This window comes from Vidua chalybeata, chromosome 1, assembly GCF_026979565.1.
Source record: "Vidua chalybeata isolate OUT-0048 chromosome 1, bVidCha1 merged haplotype, whole genome shotgun sequence".
Classification (NCBI taxonomy): Eukaryota; Metazoa; Chordata; class Aves; order Passeriformes; family Viduidae; genus Vidua; species Vidua chalybeata.
This window is the reverse complement of record NC_071530.1, coordinates 92180321-92201102: the sequence shown is the minus strand read 5'-3', so window position 1 is coordinate 92201102 and position 20782 is coordinate 92180321. Positions and strand designations below refer to the sequence as shown.

At 37.3% G+C, this 20782-nt stretch overlaps 1 protein-coding gene across 1 annotated transcript in view; it reads left to right on the top strand.

The window, feature by feature from the left end:
- The window catches only part of LOC128787233 (dynein axonemal heavy chain 5-like), a 147306-nt gene that overhangs the window by 38623 nt on the left and 87901 nt on the right, over positions 1-20782 (top strand). The window contains exons 34-43 of the mRNA XM_053941233.1: positions 141-340; positions 444-597; positions 2833-3099; positions 3297-3425; positions 3826-4041; positions 5613-5759; positions 7339-7511; positions 10372-10550; positions 16689-16876; positions 18066-18260. Of these exons, the coding sequence (XP_053797208.1) occupies positions 141-340; positions 444-597; positions 2833-3099; positions 3297-3425; positions 3826-4041; positions 5613-5759; positions 7339-7511; positions 10372-10550; positions 16689-16876; positions 18066-18260 (1848 nt within the window). The remainder of the gene's footprint in view (positions 1-140; positions 341-443; positions 598-2832; positions 3100-3296; positions 3426-3825; positions 4042-5612; positions 5760-7338; positions 7512-10371; positions 10551-16688; positions 16877-18065; positions 18261-20782) is intronic.

Below are 20782 nucleotides of genomic sequence, written 5' to 3'. Positions count from 1 at the left end.
TTGAGGTGTTTCAATGTATATTTTAATTAGCCTGAATTTACACTGAGATCTGGATTAAGCCAATACATTTTAATAGTCTTTATAAGTGTGCTTTATAATAGTCTTAGATGAATGTAATTTACTATTTTAATTTTACACAGGATATCTGCATCAGTGCTGTCAAAGAAAAGGATATTGAAGCAAAATTGAAGCATGTCATCAGTGAATGGAGTACTCATACTTTCAGTTTCGGGCAATTCAAAACTCGAGGAGAACTTCTTCTGAGAGGATCAGATATATCAGAGAAAATAGCTTTGGTGGAAGATAGCCTCATAATGCTGGGGTCACTGATGAGCAACCGGTACAAAACTTAATAAATGGACATATTGTATAAATCTAATCAACCCCCAGAGTAAACAATGATCGTCTTAGGTTCTTCTTCCCTTTAATTCATGTTCATGCAGGTATAATGCACCGTTTAAGTCCACTATACAACAATGGGTTCAGAAGCTGACCAATACTGCAGAGATAATTGAAAACTGGATTACTGTACAGAACCTCTGGATTTACCTTGAAGCTGTGTTTGTTGGTGGAGACATTGCAAAACAACTACCTCAGGTATATTGATATATGACAATAATAAGTTGTACCAGAAGATTAGCCACATCACAGAGTTTATTTGCCAGTGCATATAACTCATATAAGATTTCTGGGCTGTGCATGGGCAGTTCAGGAGAAGCTTTGCCAAACTAGGATCTATCTGGTTAAATTGCTTAGAACTTGGTGAAACGTAAAGGAACACAATTGTTTGTAATTCAAGTTTAAATGTTCCTGTCAGCATGCAATATTAGTGAATTAGTAAAGAGCTCAGAACTTCTTAAAGGCACAAAACTGATTTATCATTTTTGCCATATGTACAAATATCCCTTTCTTCCTGTGTGCACATGTTGATAGGCTATAAGCTGTAGTAGTAGAATGATGGATTTTGTATTTGAATTATGGACTTGCTAGGACTCAGTTTAATGAAGTTCCACAGAGAGATGCTGCCAGGCTGGGAGCTGTACCTGTGCTAATCTGTGTGAACCATTGCAACCTCTTCAAAAGGCAGTGATGACCTTCCAAGGTAGCAGCTGCACAAGAGCTAAGGAGTGATCTGAACAGGAGAGAAGTAGCAGAAAAAAAAATCATCCTTTTTGTTGTGTCTCCTAATGAGGGGTTTTCATACAGTTCTAACAGACCACAGTTCAGTCATGCTGGATCAAATGATGTAACTAAACAAAGCTGTTATTATTGGGAAATTATTAAGTATTAATTTATTTCAGGATACATATTTTATAATTAAAGTTTACAATATCACAAATTAAGATTAATTTTGTAAGCTAAACAAAGCTTTCTCAATTGTTGTTTGAACAACATTATTTTTTTTGTTCATGAGATATATTTAAGTTGTTAGGGCTTATCAGAGAATCAATAAGCGGCCAGTGCAAATGAACAAATGCTACTAAAGCTACTTCTTTCAAGGATGATAGATACATGAACCAATATTCTGGAAAAAAACAAATGTAGTGACTGTCTTTGATGAAGGAGGAGAAGGAACAGCTTGGTGGAGGAGTAATGAGCAGTGGGTTTAATTGCAATTTCTGGATGAATACTGCAACAAGTAACTGTTAGCATCTGGAAATTAACAAGAAGATGAATAATGTTCAGTCAATGTGAATTTGTTAGAAGCAAAACATGTTGAACAAATCTAAATTATTTTTAGGGTGGGCAAGGATCGTTGTGGATAGAGGAAAAACAGTAGTTGCCATTATTTTGATAGGTTTTTGCCATTGTCTCTGATAGTACTACCAAAAAAGATAATTTTAGCATGCTGGTATGCAAAATGCAGAAGAGTGGAATGCATAAACATCAATAACCAATAACTAAAATATTGTATCTGGTTTTGGCCAAAGAAACACACTGACAAATTTGAGAGAGCATAGAAGAGGGTGGCAAGAATAAGGAACAATCCAGGAAGGACAAGAAAAAGTTCAACAAACTAGACTTGTTTGACTTGAAGAAAAGGAAAAACCGAAGGGCAGAAGTGATAAGTTTTTTAAAATATAAGGGCTGTTCTCAACAGGAAGGAAAAACCCTTGTTTCATTATCTGATTTAGCTTAGATATTAGAAGAGAGTCATAAGGATCAAAAATTGCCTGGAGAGGCTTCTAAATCTCCATCACTGAACACAAGACAGAGAGATATTTTGGGTATGATCCTGCCTTGTGACAGACAAATTGCTTTGGATCTTCTTTTGAGATCTCTTCTAGGTCTCAGATAATTTCTGATTCCATTAACATTTCATTTGTTGTAGGTGAAGAAAGAGTTTTTAATGTCAATATACCCAGTGTGTAAAAATATTTATTTTTCAACTTCCAGTTTGAGAATTTGTCTCTATCTACAACACCTGTAATGTACAAGTGGGGCAGCTTCAGACTGTGCAACTGGTTTTGTTCATCAAGTGCTGCTACTAACAGCTTACATGACATTGTGTATTGCTGTTAGGAAGGCTATAATTTCTGAGAAAGCTGCTTTTTGAGTTTCCTCATGTGTGTTTGACTCCTTTTATGTGGAAAATTTTGGTGCCCAACATGAAGTAAGACATTTCCAGAGCTATTCCTATTGTACTCTCTTTCTTGCAATTTGAACTCTGGTCAATAATAAGCATGCCTATAAATATTCATACATAAGTCCTCCAAAGAAGACTTTAACAGCAAGGGAGATATTAAACTGTTACTTTGTCTGATAGAATTATTTAATTTTTAGAATATTACAGACATGAGGAAAAGCTAATGCATTTTTCATGTACTTCAGGAAGCCAGAAGATTTCAGAATATTGATAAATCATGGCAGAGAATTATGCAGAGAGCCCATGAAACATCAAACATTGTGCAGTGCTGTGTTGGAGATGAGACTTTGGCACAGCTGCTACCACATTTGCTGGAACAGCTGGAAATCTGTCAGAAATCACTGACTGGCTATTTGGAAAAAAAGCGGTTAATATTTCCAAGATTTTTTTTTGTATCTGACCCTGCTCTTCTGGAAATCCTTGGTCAAGCATCTGATTCCCACACTATTCAGGTACAAGCAATAAAGCAGTAGTGTTCTTATGGTCAGTATCACTAAGTGAAGACTGTGGTGGATTTTGTTGTTTATTTGAGAGAATTTCTTTCACTTATGGAAAGAATTATGGAGTATTCTAATACAGCATTTAAATACAAAGTAAGAATGCCATATAAGGTCAGTTTATGGAGGCTTTTTTTCTGATTCTCTTGTAGGCACATTTATTAAGTTTGTTTGACAATGTTAACCGAGTGGGATTTCATGAAAAAAACTACGACCAGATTTTATTGTTTGAATCTCAAGAAGGAGAAAAAGTCAATATTATTGAACCAGTTTTAGCTCAGGTAATGAAAGTATATATTACAGTTTTTCATGACTTGATTTAAAGTAGATGTATGTTTTAGAGGCCAACAGTATTGCATCATGCTATTATTTTACTAGCTGAATGAAAACCTCCCAATGTGAACAGCAAGAGCAAAGAGTAGCAGGGAGAGAACATTTGTGTCAGTTTGTAATGATTGCTTTACCTGTTTTCTCAGCAATACTGCTATGAAGTGCCAAATCCATCACATATCTCTAGAAGGGCAGTGGAGCAGAAAGAGGAAAGGAATCTTCTAAAGATTAGAGAATAACAAATACGGAAATGGGAGTATGAACGACTGGGAAAACAGTCACGTAGAGCTCTCGCTTCTTGTGAATTATTCATAAAATAATTCTCTAAAAGTACTTTCTTGTTTATTTCAGGGCAGTGTGGAATTCTGGTTAGGTCAGCTGCTGAATGGGATTAGGAAAACAATCCACACCATCATTAGACAGGCGTCAATGGCCATTAATGATTCAGAATTTAAGATGTATGACTTTCAGGCAATGTTTCCTGCACAAATAGGGCTTCTGGGAATTCAAATTATCTGGACCAGAGACGCAGAGAAGGCACTGAACAGTACCAAAACAGACAAAAAGGTAGTATTTAATGAGTCTTTGGGGATTTATTAAAAGCATTGTTTGTAACAGTACATATTGTGAAAAGTTAAAAGTAACATGTAGAAAAAAGCACAAAGTACTAGTTAATTACCCACAATAACAAATAAACTATCAGGAAAACAGAATAGTAAAAAATGTGTTAAGGAGTCACACCTCCTCATTATCCCCCCAGCATGTGCTTTGGAATTGTTCCTAATCCTCTGATTTTCTCTGTTGTTTTGTTAGGGCAATCATCTTGGGAAGAAACAGTTTCTTAGTTCTGGAATATGGGGAATTTTATCATGTTACTTTAACAAAATCATATTTGGAAAGAAATAAGAGCTCCTGAACTTCGGGGAAGTAACTGTGCTTTGTGGACATTGGTCTACTCTATCCAAATGCCTTACATCATTCAGCTGATGAGCTCTTTTTTTAGGGAAGGGGAAGAATAGAATCTGTTTCAGGAGGTGTTGGTTTAATCTCAAACACATGGATAAGATGCTGTTAACAAACAAGGTGTCATTCCTAACAGTGAATCTATGAAAGAACAAGGACAGATGTTGTAGTTGTAAACCACCATTAATCAGGAATACACAGTGAGTTTGAACAAAGAATGAGTAACAACATGCTACCGTAAAAGTAAATGCAGGGCAAATTCCGTGCTGTACTTTGATATTGCATGAAAGTAAGGGCTTAGACTATGGGGAAAACCTTGTGTTGCTACATTTTCTGCACTGTTCAAAGTTTAAAAAGAGCATAAAGCTGCTTTTAGTCCACTGTAGTTCGTGGAATAACTAGGTATAAAGATTCTTTTGCATTAACAAGAAAACAACTTTTGTGTTTTTTTTGACTGAACAGCATGTGTATGTTTGGGGGGGTGGGGAGGTTATTTAATTCTCTGTTAGTTTTAACAGTGTTTTTAGCATTTTTTTTTCAGCAAACTGGGTGAGTTTTAGGCTCTGCATGTATTTACAGAAAGCTGGTGTGATTGATCTGTCACACATTTGGAATGGAGTATAAATGAACTGCTCTTTCTTAAATCTCAGTGTTTTTTGTTGTGTACATCACTGTCAGAGGTTGATGCTATTTATGTAAGTCAGTATTGTATAGTCAGTATTTGTGGAACTTTGTAATAGATCTGGTACTACAAAATAAATTATTATTTTAGCGTCAGCATCTAAAATTATAGTAGGTTTCTAAACCTCTTCCCCCTAAAGCTTGAGCTAATATATTCTACCCAAGATAATTGACTGATGGTGTTGAATATATGCAGGGATGCAGTCAGCTGAAAATGTAATATATAGTAAAAGGAGCAAGAGTCTTGGAATAAAATCTTACAGTGTGACCTGTTCATCAAGATATAACCTTATTGTACTTTGTTGGGTAACAATGCATGAATGGAAGGCAGTCTGCAAATCCAAATTTAGGATTCCAAGCCTAATAAATACAAAGCAGAATATGGACATTATAACTGTGGATATTTTCAGTTTTCCTAAAAAAAATTTAAAGTCTAAATATTGGAAAAACAAATGGTGTTTGTATTAATATGATCGTTCTTGCTTGTGGAAAAGGTAATGCACACAACAAATCAGAAGTTCTTGGAACTTTTAAATGATTTGATTGACATGGCAACACACAATCTGACAAGAATGGAACGGACAAAATATGAAACTTTAATCACCATTCATGTGCACCAGAAGGATATCTTTGATGATTTGGTAAGTTTTGGAAAACCATCAAGGGACATTTTGTATGGAAGGTCTTGCACATATAAAAAAATTATAAGCAAATCTTAGAATCTATTCGCTTTGAGTATCTCTGACATTACTGCTGTGATAGAGCATATCAGATTTAGTTTGATTTAATATAGATGTGATGCACTGAGAAGGGTGAATTTTTGTATTGGTGTGTTCATAGGTTTAGACTTCATTTCTTTAAATGTTTGTTTATACTCATGATGCACAAATTCACTGTGAGCAAAAGAGTTTAACTTTTAAAATTAAACTGTCCTCTCAATTTGAAGATTTAATGCATTATTTGATTGAAATGTAAATGTAAAAAAACTCCCTTTAGTATTCCTGTCAATCTTGTGATTTCTGATCAAGCCTATGTGTTGATGTAAGGTAATAGTTATTCAAAGGTGAAAGCAGTGAGGCTTCATATATTTGAAGAGGATAGCAACAATAAATATAACAGATATTTTAGTTATTTTGATAATTGAGTTGCATCAGGCTTCCTTTAGATAAGTATGTTCAATAATGAAAGCATAATTATAAAAATGGAAGTAAAATGACTTCCAAAGGACTTGAATGATGCAAAGGTTAATAATTCAATACTGATTGCTTAATTTATGCATATATGTTAGGAAGATAAAAATTAAGTGCATGTGTAAAGAAAATAGGAAACAATAAAGAAAAGTACTGAAATCTAGAAAGAAAACTGCTGTCTTCTAAGATAAACATGGGGTTTTATTCTCTATCTGTAATTTTAAATTTATCTTCATAACTATTTTCTTAATTAATGGCATATTATAATAAAATTATGGAAAATGGTTTAAATTTGTAGGTCCTGTATATGAAGTAAAAAGTCAGGAGCAAGTCCACAGCTGGGGAAAGCTGTATATTACATTGTATATGTAATAATAGCCTTCTCTCTTAAAACATTCTATTATATTCTGTGCTAAATGCGTCCTTTAGTGATTGAGATAAAGGAGAGGGAAATGGCTGAAATTCCAGAACCTCCTCTTCACCTTACACTGTGTTTGCAAGGCCAATAACCAGGGCAACATTTTCTGTAAGAGGCCAGGGGTTTTGAGATCTAGTGTCAATAATAATGAATTTATTAATTACCACAAGTCTAAATATGTGTGTGGCAAGTTCATACTGAAAAATACAACCCCAAAAAACAAGCACTCTGACGTCTATACAACATATTCAAATACTGTGCACAATTTAGTATTTCTGTGAATAATGGTGCTGTTAGCATGCAGGACAGCCAGTACTGTTCATTTTTTATGTTTTCCATGACTGTTTTTCAATATCTCTGTAAGACAAAATTCATAATGTCTGTGCCCAAATCAGAGGAAAACCAAAGTGGACAGAAGGTTCAGAGCATGTCATAGACAGGTTTGAAAAGATAATTCTGGATGTCTTGGCTCCTGACAGATTCTGTGCTCATTCTTCAAGGTCATGAATCTATATTAAGTAGACATTTTTTTCTCCCCTGTATGGAATTTAAGATTAATTTGTTTCATTCATAATTCATTTCTGTATTAATGATTTTTCTTTTCCATAATAGGTCCGTATGAACATTAAATCTCCATCTGATTTTGAATGGCAAAAACAGTCTCGATTTTATTTTCTTGAAGACTTGGATAAATGCGTTATCAAAATCACTGACGTAGAGTTCACCTACTGCAATGAATACTTAGGCTGTACAGACAGGCTTGTTATAACTCCCTTAACTGACAGGTATTTGTAAAAGGAATGAAGTGCATAGTATTGGAGCCAAGATTTAATTCCTTTGACTTAATTCTTTTAGCTTTCATGAGTCAGAATTACTTAGGTTGCTCTACAATGCTGCAATATCGCTGGTGAACAGCAGAGGCCAGTGCTTATATATTCAGTTATCTAAAGCAGGTTAAATACATGTGTTTGCTTGAGCTACATGAGCCGTGATGAGCATTGAAAAACTTACTTGTTCTCAAGATAAATGTGCCTGAACACCATACACTTCACCAGCCTAAACAGAGTCAATCTAAACACCAATATATTGCTGCTTTCAATAAGCAGGTAGTTGCATGGGAATTTGGAATTGCAACAAGTGATTAATTTGAAGTCAGCCTGTAGGAAAAAGCAGTAACTCAGGACATAGTGTTGCATAAGTAGTGCCAGTATGGTTTTAAGCAAGGCCTATGGAGAATTGCAGGAATACAAATACTGAAAAACTCTGAGGGCAATCACAAGGAGAAGTTTTTATTGCTCGAGTGTTAGTTATACGGCACAGTATAAACTTAATTAGATGCCTATTTTCCTTAAGGGCTTTGTCAGTGCTTCAGCTAGGCAAGAGGCAGATATATTTTGCTATGCCAGAGCTTGTTCTTTTATATGTGGATACGAATATCAAAGTCAAAATACTTTGCCAGTTCAGTCATTTATAGAATTATAGAATGGTTTGGATTGGAAGGGGCTTTAAAGATCATCTAGTTCCAACCCTCTTGCCTTGGACTGGGACATTTTCCACTAGACCAGTTTGCTCAAAGCCCCATCTTCAGTTAATGTTGGAGTTGTCTTTGCATTCTTTGTGCTACTAGATTTTATTTATTAATGAAAAGTCAGATTTTTGCCTATTTCTGAACAAAAATTATTCCCTGTGATCTATTTAAGAGAGCCAAACCTCTGCATATAGATACCTGGCTTTTAATAAGTAACACATATTTCCCAAATTCTGTGTTATGCGCACTACTGTTCCTGTGTTAGATAGAGGTTTGTTAGAAGCAGCACACATGCAGTTGATTAGTGGCTATGGCAGCACTAACACACTGAAAATATTTTTACCTTCCAGGAGAGCCAGTATCAAGAAAATGTCATTCTAAATTTGTTCATAGATTTAAAAGTCAGCCAGGGAAGTGGGTATGGCACCAAGCCTGCCAGAGTTCAAAAGGCGTTTGGACCAAGCTTTCAGGCATGTGGGGTGGTTTTTGGGTTTGTCCTGTGCAGAGCAGGAGCTGGACTGGAACTGGACATAGGATATATTATGATTCTACAAGGTCCTGTGTCACACAAGATTGAAAATGAGCACAGGGTGACATGACTGAAGAAAACAAGCCTTTTAAATGAGTTTAAACTATAATAATAATAACAACAACAGAAAGAACAGGCATATCTCTCTTTGGACAAACCTGGAAGAGCCAAACAAAGCTGCAGGGATTGGAGACTACACACTGTCACATATTGAAAGGGTATTTGAGATGTTTCCTAATGTTAGCAAGGAAAACTTATGTGCCTAAGCAATCTTGAACAACAATAGATTTTATTCCTCTTGTGGGCTTTTTCCATTTTAGTATTTATAATACTTCTGAGTGGAATTGTCTGATCTTCTGAAAATATTCAGGTAATGTTGTCTGTTCCATAAATCAGCTTGGAGTCAAGTCCTGTTTGGCTAATGATTTCATGTTCAGAGAGATTCCCTAAGCAAGTGATAAATACACACAGCTGGTCGTACATTGCATTGAGAGAACGGCACTGAAATTGAATGCTCCTACATATCATAACAGACACAGTCCATGTCATGGCAAACACCAAAAGTGAAGTGAAAGGTCTGCATAGAACTTGTGCTATGCATTCACTTTGTCCTTACCTCGTTTTCAGTAGCAGAATTGTTAGGAGTGGTATTTTTTATGTGTTAAATGACAGCTTGTTAACTGATCACTGAATAATAAGGTGATGAAGCATTCTTACTGCTATTGTATTAGAATGAGTATCCTGCTGTTTCTTAAGAAGTCATACTAGGTGCTATCATTTGTGGCTTTTTTTCCAGTGCCCATTTTATCTCCCCACATATATTATAAAGCTATTGAGTTTCACAGTGTTAAAATGTGTTTGCTGTGATTTTGAGGCATTGGAGGTTAGAACAACAGGCTTCCTTACACCCTTCAGTAACCTCCACACCATCTGGGAAGGCTGAGACCTAAACTTGAGGATCTCAACCCAGGATGGAGGCTGAAGCAGAAGATAATCATAGGACTCATGGATTCCTCCTCTTTCTCCATTGCCCATTGCAATCTCCAATCTCATCCATTGCCCTCCTGGAACTCAAAACCTTACATGACTGGCAGCACTGCTGTGATTTGGCATGCTGCTATGGAAATGTTGAGAACAGGAGGTGCTTCCAGCCTCTGTGCCTTCCTACTGCCAGATCAGAGAGCCCATCATGAGTACTCTGGAGACACAGAGGGAGGGGGAAAAGGCAGAAATCCCGTGGCTCTGGGTGCTGCAGAATAAGGCTGTAATGAAGGAAGGGTCTATGATAGTCTGAGAAAATCACAATACTACAGTATTTTGGTATTCAGCATTTAGAATTGGCCTGTGGATTTCCTGGGCTATTGCAGTCATGGCTGTGCTGGATGAGTGCTTTTCTTCAGGTGGAACAAAGCTGGTCCTGGTAACTCAGCTTCACAGTGTGCAGGGGGGGCCTGAGGACTCATCACATGGAAATACATTTCTGCCCCCTTCCCCAGCTCTGGATAATACATCTGTTGTGGTTGCATTGATGGACTTAAAGTAATTAATAGTAGGAAAAGATTCACAGATCTGTTTGTTCTGTCTTTAGGTGTTACATCACTCTGGCACAGGCCCTGGGCATGAGTATGGGTGGTGCACCAGCAGGACCTGCTGGGACAGGGAAAACAGAGACAACTAAAGACATGGGCAAATGCCTGGGAAAGTATGTTGTTGTTTTCAATTGTTCAGACCAAATGGACTACAGAGGACTTGGTCGTATCTATAAAGGTAAGAAAATACCTGCTTTATTCTTTTTAGTTGTATGTTTTTTGCCCCTTTGGTGTAGTGAGTTAGCAATGATTTTCACCTCTGTTTCCTCTTATTTCCAGGCACTCATCAACTTTACCTGATATTTGATTTTTCCTCTCTTTCTTCCTGCATGTTTTCCAGTACTTCTTTTGTTTGATTATTCTTCAATGGTGTTCCCCATCTATGTCTTCTTTTCTTTCTCTCCTTTTAATCATTTCTACTGTTTGAGGGTTTTTCAATGCCTCTATCCTACCCCTCTCATGTGGAGAGGATTTATAGTTATTATTTGCTATTTTTGTGTTGAACAAGGCAATCAAATGTGAAGCTTAATGATGTTGTACAAGGCAGGGAAATATGCAAAGTGTTGCAGTGTCTTATTTAACTATAGGACTCTCTTGAAACTAGGAAAATGGCACAGTGGTCAAACTCTGATAACTCTTCATTATTAGCAAAATTGTGAATTTTGTTTTGCAAACAGTGATTAGTGATCCCAAATGTGTCAATTTCATCATAATGGTCTGTTTTATTGTATATAGCTGCATTTATATATGGACTGACAGACACCAGAACGCCACCATTTTCTGTGAGTGGTGGGCTTTTAACTGTAACACAAGGTATCAGAAAAAAAAAAATCACTGTTGTGATATCTCCTGAAGGCTAAAATATAAACTGGGGATAATATTTAGTTTCAATTAAGAAGCCAGTGAAGCTGGCCATGACTTTTTAAGTAGAGGAACATTTCTGAGCTAGAAACTGAACCACCTATGCATGTGAATACCTTCATTTAAGGTCACAAGTTTCTCAAAGCACCTCTTGTAACTCCCACAGATTTGGGCCAAGTTTTACTTGCACATCTTTTATTATATGTGCAGACCTTTAATGTCACAGGTTTATTTTGCTCATTATTATTAGACAAAAGGGGCCTGGGATATCTGAGTATGCTCATAATGCCAAGCACAGTCATCTGCTGTACCTGCAGTTATCAGTTTGTAAGGGAGATGTCAGCCTTTGTTTCTCCTTGCAGTGGGTTTGTCTTTGATGTCACCAAACTGTTGTTGTCTTCTGCTCTGCTCCTTTTGTGAGAATATTTGTATCTCTTTATGTAAGCACCTCCTTTCCTGACTCCATGGTGACTTCACTTGTTTGTATTAAACTGTTTATGATTCATGTCAGTTCAGACACCTAGTTTTGTATCCTTGCTATTTTTTCTTCTTATCCTGAGCACTTTGGTAACTTATCCTTCCCCATTTCAGATTGAGGCAGTAGTGATCATTGCAGCTTGTCATTGCTTTCTTTTTTTAAAACTGGACACAATTTCTGTGTCTAAAAGCACAAGTTGAGTTTTAGGACTCAGTTTTATTTTTCTGGTTTTTTTCCTATAAGCTGACCATTTTCCATATAGTATTGTCATCATATGCTTCAGAAGCAAAGTAATACTGTGTAATGTGTCCTTCTCTGGCTGCCTCATTTAATGGCATGCTGGTGTTCAATATGAGCTAGAAAAAATATTTATAGAACTCATCTAATTGAGCTCAAGCAACCATGATGCCTGTGACTGCTTACTTCAGTAAATTTCCAAGTGGGATCATAGCTTGCTTCTCTGAGTATTTGCCTAAGAATGAGGCAGTAGATCCAGCTGAATAGAGCCTGAATAGGGTGGGTTTTTTCAGCATTCATGTGGCTGTTGTGTATATGGGAGTAAAAGTAAGATTCTGTTCTTACATAAGTCATTGATGCTTTCATTTGTGGAGGGACATTTGAAGTCAGTTGTTTTGGACTTAGTGTCACTGCTTGGAAGGGCCTGGCTTGCAGTCACCTTTTTTATGTCTTTAAAATATCTACGATTTCTTGAAGTGTGGATATACTGAAGTTAGGAAGGAAATGAGCGCTTTTTGATTTCATATAAAGGGCAAAGTGTGTTCAGAGAGAGGTTCTTTGCTGCACCTGAGGACTTTAATGAAAAAAAAGGATGGTTCTTCTCAGCTGTAGAAGCACTTTCATGCAGACTAATAAGAAAGTTCTCATTAACACACTACATATTTCAGTGCTCACAATGGGAAATTTTTTTTAATTCCACATCTGTTATAGGCTTGGTGCTCCATCATCAGAGTTTCCAGACCCAAACTTCTCACTTTATCTGGTGCTGTGGGTCAAGTCATCAGACATTAGCAGGTTTAACAGTGAGGAGAAAAGAGGCAGGGAGAGGTGGTGTTGTTCAGTCTGCAGGCATGTTTCCAGACTTCTGTAAGGACAAGAAGTTTCATCTTTAGAAAAAATAAATAGAAAAAGATAACTAATATAGCATATATTGTATACTATAAAATTATGATTTGAAGTTCTTCTAGTTGGGTCAGAGCTGAGGTTTGGTCTCTCAGTTTCCCTGTTTCCATCTGTTTTGTTTTTCTCTGTGACTCAAGAAATTCATAGGCAGACGATCTAGTTGATATGTTCAAGGCCTGGACTTTGATCTTTGATAGTTTTGTTTTTTAAAATTGAACCAAAATGTAGATTCAGATACCACTTGTCACCTGAACTGGACCAGAGGTAACCTGAGAAAGTACCAGGGGTGTAAGTGGGAAGATGAATTTTCAAGTTTTCTCTTATATCAAATTCAGAGTTGAAGTTGCCCATGAATAGCAAACCAGAGATACTTCATCACTGTTCCTGAAAAGAGTGGATACTCTTCAGAAAACATTTTGTCTGTGGTTGCCTGTGGATGGATATAAAAGTTGTGTTTGCTTTGGTTCTCTTTTCTATAGTTACAGTCAAGCAATTCCAGTCTTACCCGAAGTAACTTTTTGTGATTTGGTATTTAATGCAATATTTAACGCAAAATTTTATATTTATTTTAATTCAGAAGGTGAATACACAAGTCTGGCATTCTGTAAATTCTTTCAGGACCAATGATTACTTTTTAGTTTGCTGCTTCGGGGTTGCACTTTGGCTAGACAGAGCTTTGTTTCAGTGACATTTCCATTGCATTTTATCACTATAGCTCTACTCCTGTGTGAAATCTGGGGGAAAAAAATGTGGAAAAATACATGGAAGGAGACGTGACTCTGCATTGCAGATATGCATTTTATAGTCTGGGGGCTAATAGCTATTCTGTGAGATTCTTTCATCATTTGAGAACCAGGTTTGTAGGATGTCTGTATGACACAAAATATGACATTGCCATATTTTTTAGATATAATTAAAGATCTCTTTAGTCCTGCCATTTATTTTCTGCTTTTATTCCATTTCTGTATTTGATAGCCATCATATATTCAGCATGGGGACAGAATTTAATTCATATTATGACAAAATTACCTTGTCTCTGAGCTGTTTTTGCAGCTGAGAGTTTGCTTGCTGTGCCTTTGCTTGTGTGTGTGTATTTTCTTTCCTTTTTCAACACCACCAGAATGAAATAATTTTGCAATAACTGAGTTTATTCAAAGCTGTGGGATATCGGCTTTGTCTGAGAATGAGGTTTCCTAACTCCATGCAGCAGGTGGCATTACAGAACAAGTGAATTTTTTTTTCCTTTCCCAAAGAAAAAATTATTTGGTCAGAATTGAACCTCACCATTCTATAGAGAAATTACTTTCAAAACCCTTTAAGATACAGACAGTAAGTGTAAGAGACAATATTGTACAGAACTAAGTTTCTTAGTTAAAAACTACCCAGCTTTAGAGATTTTCCTTGTTGCATCCCAAAGAGTATATATCTATGTTTAATAAACAAAGCAGAAAAAAACCACTATTTTGGGGTTCTTTTTAGGATGGATCCTAGGAGTCATGTAACTCAGTACAAAAGGGCTCAAATGAATTAAAAAAGTCTTTGCAATAAGTTTTTTTATCAGGGAGCAGCAAGAATGGGGCAGCTCCATGAGGGAAGATGAACCAGGAGTCCAGGATGATCAACACAAAGGCAGGGGCAGTGACTTCACTCAGCAGGGCACAATCCCACAGTGCTTAAGTAGGGCAGGCTGTTGACAGCTTGTTCCCATCAGCAGTCCAGTGCCATCAGACAATGTGAAATGACCAGCTGAATACAGGATTCATCTAGGAAGTTTAGTCAGAAACAGCAGGAGGCAGGACTGGAGCTGTGGGCTCCTCCAGGAAGTTCATTCAGCAATTCAGGACAAGAGGAGGTGGGACTGTGCACAGCCCTGCACACAGTACAGTTCTGACCTGCCTGAGCTACAATGGAACTCCTGGACTGGAAGACAGAGTTTGGATAGAAGCCTCAGGAAGGGCTGTTGATGGCATCCAGGGCCCAAATATTCCTCACAAAAGGAGAGGAACATCAGTTAAAGGACTTGGTGCCACACCAGTGAAGTCAAGGAATGTTGTTCATTTGTTTTCAAAGACAGTAGGATTGAGTATTTCATGTTTTAAATTTGGTAACTTTCGATAGAATTACTTCAATCTTTGTATCATTATGGCATTGTGGTATTTGTATATATTCCACTTGCTTTTAATTTTTTTAATTAGGTCCATGTAACTTTTAATCCTCTTCAGATTCTTTCCCTTTGGAGTATCTTTTGTCCTTATAATATCATAGAAATTAATTAGAAGCAGTTTAGGGAAAGGTTACATATGGAATTGAGATAATTTTCATGGGAGATCTGCAGTGTTGCCCTGACTGAATTAAGCCTTAAGAAGCCAATTTTGGTTGTACTAGCACTGATTTTGACCTGGTTTGACTCTAGTTCTTTTCTTCCAAAATTGCATGGGTAAAACAGACCAATTGATGCAACATTATTAAAAGAATTGGTTAATGGGCATTAAAAAACATAAAAAATGAATGTCATAAAAGTGGCATTAAGGGCACTTGGAGGAGCATCTTAAAGGGCAAGAGAAGATCAGACAAGGAAAAGTAGAAGGAAGGGAAGGGAAATGGCATATTATGAGAAGAACAGGCTGAGCTTAAGCAAAAGAAGGAAAAAAATTAAAAAACAAAGACGAAGTGAAAGAATGTGTCTTCATAGTATTGTTACTGATTTTTGAGTACTTTCTCTTGAACTATCTAAAGCTCTTAAGAAATCAACTTTACACATAAACCAGCCATAGATGTATTTTACCAGTGCTACAGGCATTGCCATATAAAGTATGGGGATTCAGGGGAGCTCTGGGCATGGTTTTCCGACATTGCAAACACAAATGCCTTTTCTTGGACATGTGCTTCATTTCTGCATTTAGTACTGCCTTCAAACTGCTTAAGCCAAGCTGAGCTCCACCACTCAGTGGAATGAATTAAACTCTGCTTCTGAACATTTCTAGATATGGACCCAGGCAATTTGAAATACTAATCCAATGTGGTCTTTGGGAAGGGAGGGATGGCATCCATGAAGCTCCTGCATAGACTTACTAGCCTTTGTCTTTTGTAAAAGGGGTATAGAAAAACAGGGGATTATGTAGCTTTCCCTCTACTGCTCTGGAAGGCTGCCACTGTAGACTCTCCTACTTCAATCCTGTTAGCATGATACAGAAGAAAGAGTACTTGATTTTCCCAAAAGCCATTAATTTAGTCATGTTTGTGGGTACTACTGTCTGTCTAGAACTCCATGGCCTGTTTCATGTAACAATTCTAAGTGTAACATCAGATTCTTTCCTCTCTCTTGAACAGTAGGATGTTAATCTCCAGTAATTTTTTACCTATTGTTATAGTAATATAGTAATTTTTTACCTAATTGTTATAAAATGCTACAATGCTTCTGTCAGAAATGTAGTGGTCTCTATTTGGTTTTGCGCTTTTCATTTAGGTAGGTGTCTAATGCTTGACAACTTCATCCCCTGCATAGATGAGTTTCTGTGCTATATGTACATTTGTGCTACTATATGGTACTATATACAGTATTAATTAACACTTTCTGCCTAATGGTTGCTGTAGAAGTCTAGCATTTTTTGAAAGAAGTTTATGTATTTTTCATTCAAGGGGTGATACTTCTTCTGAGTGTCATTAATGCACAGCCCAACTTATTTTGAATTTTTACTTCTCATTTTATTCTGTGTTCATGTTCTCTGCTCTTCCCTTGTTACACTAAGTTGTATAGAACATGTTCTGTTTTGTATATAGATTACTCTTGTTTGATCTGCCATTTTAACAGAATATTTCTCTTTTTGCTTTTCTTAGGTTTAGCTCAGTCGGGTGCGTGGGGTTGCTTTGATGAATTTAACCGCATTGAGCTTCCAGTTTTATCAGTGGCAGCTCAGCAGATATATATTGTACTTCAGTGTAAGAAAAAAAAGAAACTTCAGTTCACTTTCACTGATGGTGACGTCGTTGACATGGACAGAGAATTTGGTATATTTCTGACTATGGTATGTCTGTAAATACATGTAAATGGCATCACTGTGAAAAATCTTTTCCGTTCCATTTCCTATTGAAATTTCCCTGTTGAAATATTGGAGCTGTCTGTTAGAAAATAGTTAATGAAACTTGAACAATAATTTGGTAAAATAATTATGATATAATTTTCTCTTGTCCATATTTTTTACTGGATCTTAGGACAACATATGCCTTTATCATTAACTATATCTTTTAAGGACTTTTTTTGTTGAGTATTTGACAGATTGAGATTAAACTTAACCCTCTCATATTTTTAGTCAAAATAAAACAGAATTGACCCTTCAAGGACTACGGTGGCTGGTCTGGTCAGTATTTTGCCACCTGTGAAGAAGTTTTGACCTCAGTCCTAGAAGACAGCATGAGGGAAATCACCCTCACTCTGGTTCACTAACCTCCTGAAGATTTATCTTTGGTGCCTGTGGACTGCTTCTAGCAGTGCAGGAGGCAAACCAGCAGTAAAGCATAAGAATACTTTAAAATCATCTTTGTATCTCTCCCTCCTCAGCTACCTACATACCCACTCAAAATGGAAGCCTTTGTCTTTATTTTAGGGGGTCCTACCTTTGGAAAACTGTTAATGTTATCACTTTAATTTGAAAAAAAGGGCAAATAAGTGCCATACAAAGGCCGGGGAAAGACAGTTTGGAAAGAGCTGAAAGAGATGAAAGAAGTTATCATCGCTCAGCTAGTGACTACAGTTGTCACAACTGAGCCATGCAGTACTCATATGAATGACTTAGACATCTTCAGAGAAAGGTCAGATCCATTAGTTTAAATTATACTCGGTAATGGCTTGCACTGCTTGACTGGCTTTGCGCTGAAACGGTCTGGGAATGCTCACAGGGGACAGTAACCTCCAGCACTATAACATTGTCAAGACTCTGAGGAAGTAACCATTTAAAAGAGTTCCAGCAAGATCTGTAAGTGGCTGTCTGTCTAACTCTTTTAGTCTTGGACATCTCCAAATAACGTGTGATACCCCATACTTCATGAACTGCAGTATTGAGGCAACTGTGCACTGATGTGTCATTGTGACATGCTCAAATTATCCTTAGTAATTTCTCATGTGCTCCTGCATTTGCTGAATAGTTAACAGGAAAGACAAAACTTCCTACCCTGCCATCATTATATATTGTTTGGGTTTATAAATTGCATTTTCAGAACCCCGGCTATGCAGGACGACAGGAACTTCCCGAGAATCTGAAGATTCAGTTTCGCACGGTTGCCATGATGGTGCCTGACCGTAGCATTATTATGCGAGTCAAGCTGGCAAGTGCTGGTTTCCGAGACAACCAAATCCTTAGTCAAAAATTCTATACACTCTACAGACTCTGTGAAGAGCAGTTATCCAAACAGGTAAAATAAATATTTGTCCAACTGTAAGCTGTCACTGGAAGGATATGGAGATGATATACTTTCATAGAATAGATAATTATTTCTACACTCGTGAACCTATACATTTTTTAGAGTTTTCAGTTTCAAGTTCCAGAAGCAATGTCTGAAATGATCATGTTGTTTTTATTTTTCACAGTAAATTGGGTAGTATAGGAAGTTTGATTTGTGATTCTTAAATAGAGTGCAGTTACTGGAGAAGTTATGAGGAATGGTGTATATTGCTGTGCTGAACTTGCAGAGGGCACATTTTTCAATGTCTTCACTTATGAAGGCCAGGTCTATTTCAGAGGCAGTGAAATTGTAATATAATTGTAAATAACTACAGAGCACCTACAAGGCTCTGTCTTGCTGAGTGGTACTAGAAAGAGAATACTGCTGTTCCATTTGGGATAGGGCGTTTAAGTAGAAACAAATCTGGTTCTTTCCTTTTGAATGCCCTGTGCTGGCTGTCCACTAGAGAGTCTCAATGAGAAATCATATGAACAGTAGACAAACTGTGGCTCAAATGCCTGCTTTGGTTGGATAGTGATGAACCCATGTTAATTGACTACTATACTACACTACTATGTACTACACTATAATATACTACTATAATTTTAGTTCTATACCACCTATTTATTAGTGCTTGGCTTTTGTAAAACTAAGTTTTCTTATTGCCTCAGTTTGTATGGTCATTTTTTTTGTCCAGGAGATGATTCTTTCCTTCAATGTGAAAAAGGTACATAAGCAGGCATCAGAAGTTTGGCCTTCTACCTCTGCAAAGGTGCTTTGTTTGTTTTGTGTTGTCACAGATGCTGGAACTGGTTCAGCCTTGGACAGTGTACTTAAAAAATTAATGCATACACTCAAACAAAATCTAACTGTACAGAATTTATTTTAACTATCTTAAGGGTGTACAATGTTTTATACACAATCATTACTGCATCTGCACAAAGAGTGCAGAGTTTCTCTGTGCAGTTTGGTAATTTCTTCAGCAGAAATTGCCCTCTGGAGCCTGACATAAGGAGATTCTCCATTTATCATGTGAATCAACATACTGAAGCATATAAGTAAGTCTTATCAGTTGGCCTAAGGATCATAGGAACTGCGTGGAGGACTCTGTGAAACTATCTGGGAAAACTCCAGTGCCAGTTATTCAAAGGCTTTGTTGTGAAGACAGGTAGCTCAATCACCTTGTCTCAGATCAGTCCTTTGCCTCATATATGCTGATGCTAGCAAGGGAGTTCCTTGATATTTATGAAAATTAATGACCAGGTGCTCTGGGTGTGCACATAGGCACAGCCCTTACACTCAGCTACATCACAATTTTATATCTGCATCTTATGCTTATATCTCTCTTAAAACTTAAATTCCATAATTCTTGCTAAGTAAGCCGTGATGTCACTGGGGAATAGTCTTCCATGCATATTTATAATTTCTTCAGGACCGCCTAACATTTCTACAGTATCCATCAGAGAAGCCCGCTGTAGTGATCTTCCTTCTAACCATTTATATCATATCATGGATCACTATACTCAGTAGCATGAGCTAGAAAGCACGGCTTTCTGCAAGCCCATGGTAGTATGCTAGTTTGTCCTGCCTGTGCCTGTGAGCAGCCCTTTGGACAGTCCTTCTCTTCTCTAAATCCATTCTATGCAGTCATAAAATCAGAGAAAAATTGATTTTTTTTTTCCTCTGGGACTTCTGGAGGTGAGCAGGTGCTATACCTCTTCTCGAAGTGAGATCTGCTAGAGCAGGTGGCTCAGCACCTTGTCTAGATGAACTTTGAATATCTCCAAGGATAAACAAACATTGCACAGACTCTTTGGTCAAGCTGTTGAAATGTCTGAACACCTTGTCTAGTCACCATTTTGTGTGTGAGGATGTTATCAGAGACAGTGTTGAAATCTCTTGGAATGGCTCTGCCCTGCTGTGTTGCCCTTCCAGCAGATATTGGAGTGTGTCAAGCCCCCAGTGAGTATCATCAAGGATGAGGCTAATTTCAGTTGTTGAAAGAAAGATTCATCAGCTTCTTCCTTATCCAGATGTTTGCAGCAGACATCTGCCACAATGTTGTTGAGCCCTCTAATTCTAATAAAAATTCTCTCAACTGGCTCATTAAGCATCCTAAGGGCCACTCTTTCACTTTATTTCCCATCTCTTCATCCTGTCTTGTCCTTCCTAAAGAACATATATCCATCCATTGTACCTATGCCCCCGCATTTCCTAGTTTGACTGTAACCCTGTAGCTGCACACAGAGCTGTAATTTTTCCATTTCGTTGTCATGTTGCATGCACTTCAAATTAGCACCTCCTTCTGCTGTGAGAGCTTCTGCCACGACACTGTTCTCTTCACCTGTCCTGATCTGTACACATGCCCTTGAGAAGGGTCACTTTCCACACTGTTCCACCATCCTTGACATCTCTCTTTTCCACCACAGACTGAATCTTCTGCTTCTCAGTTAGGTCCACCACTTCCTCCCTTGAATGTGTGTGGTTATTGT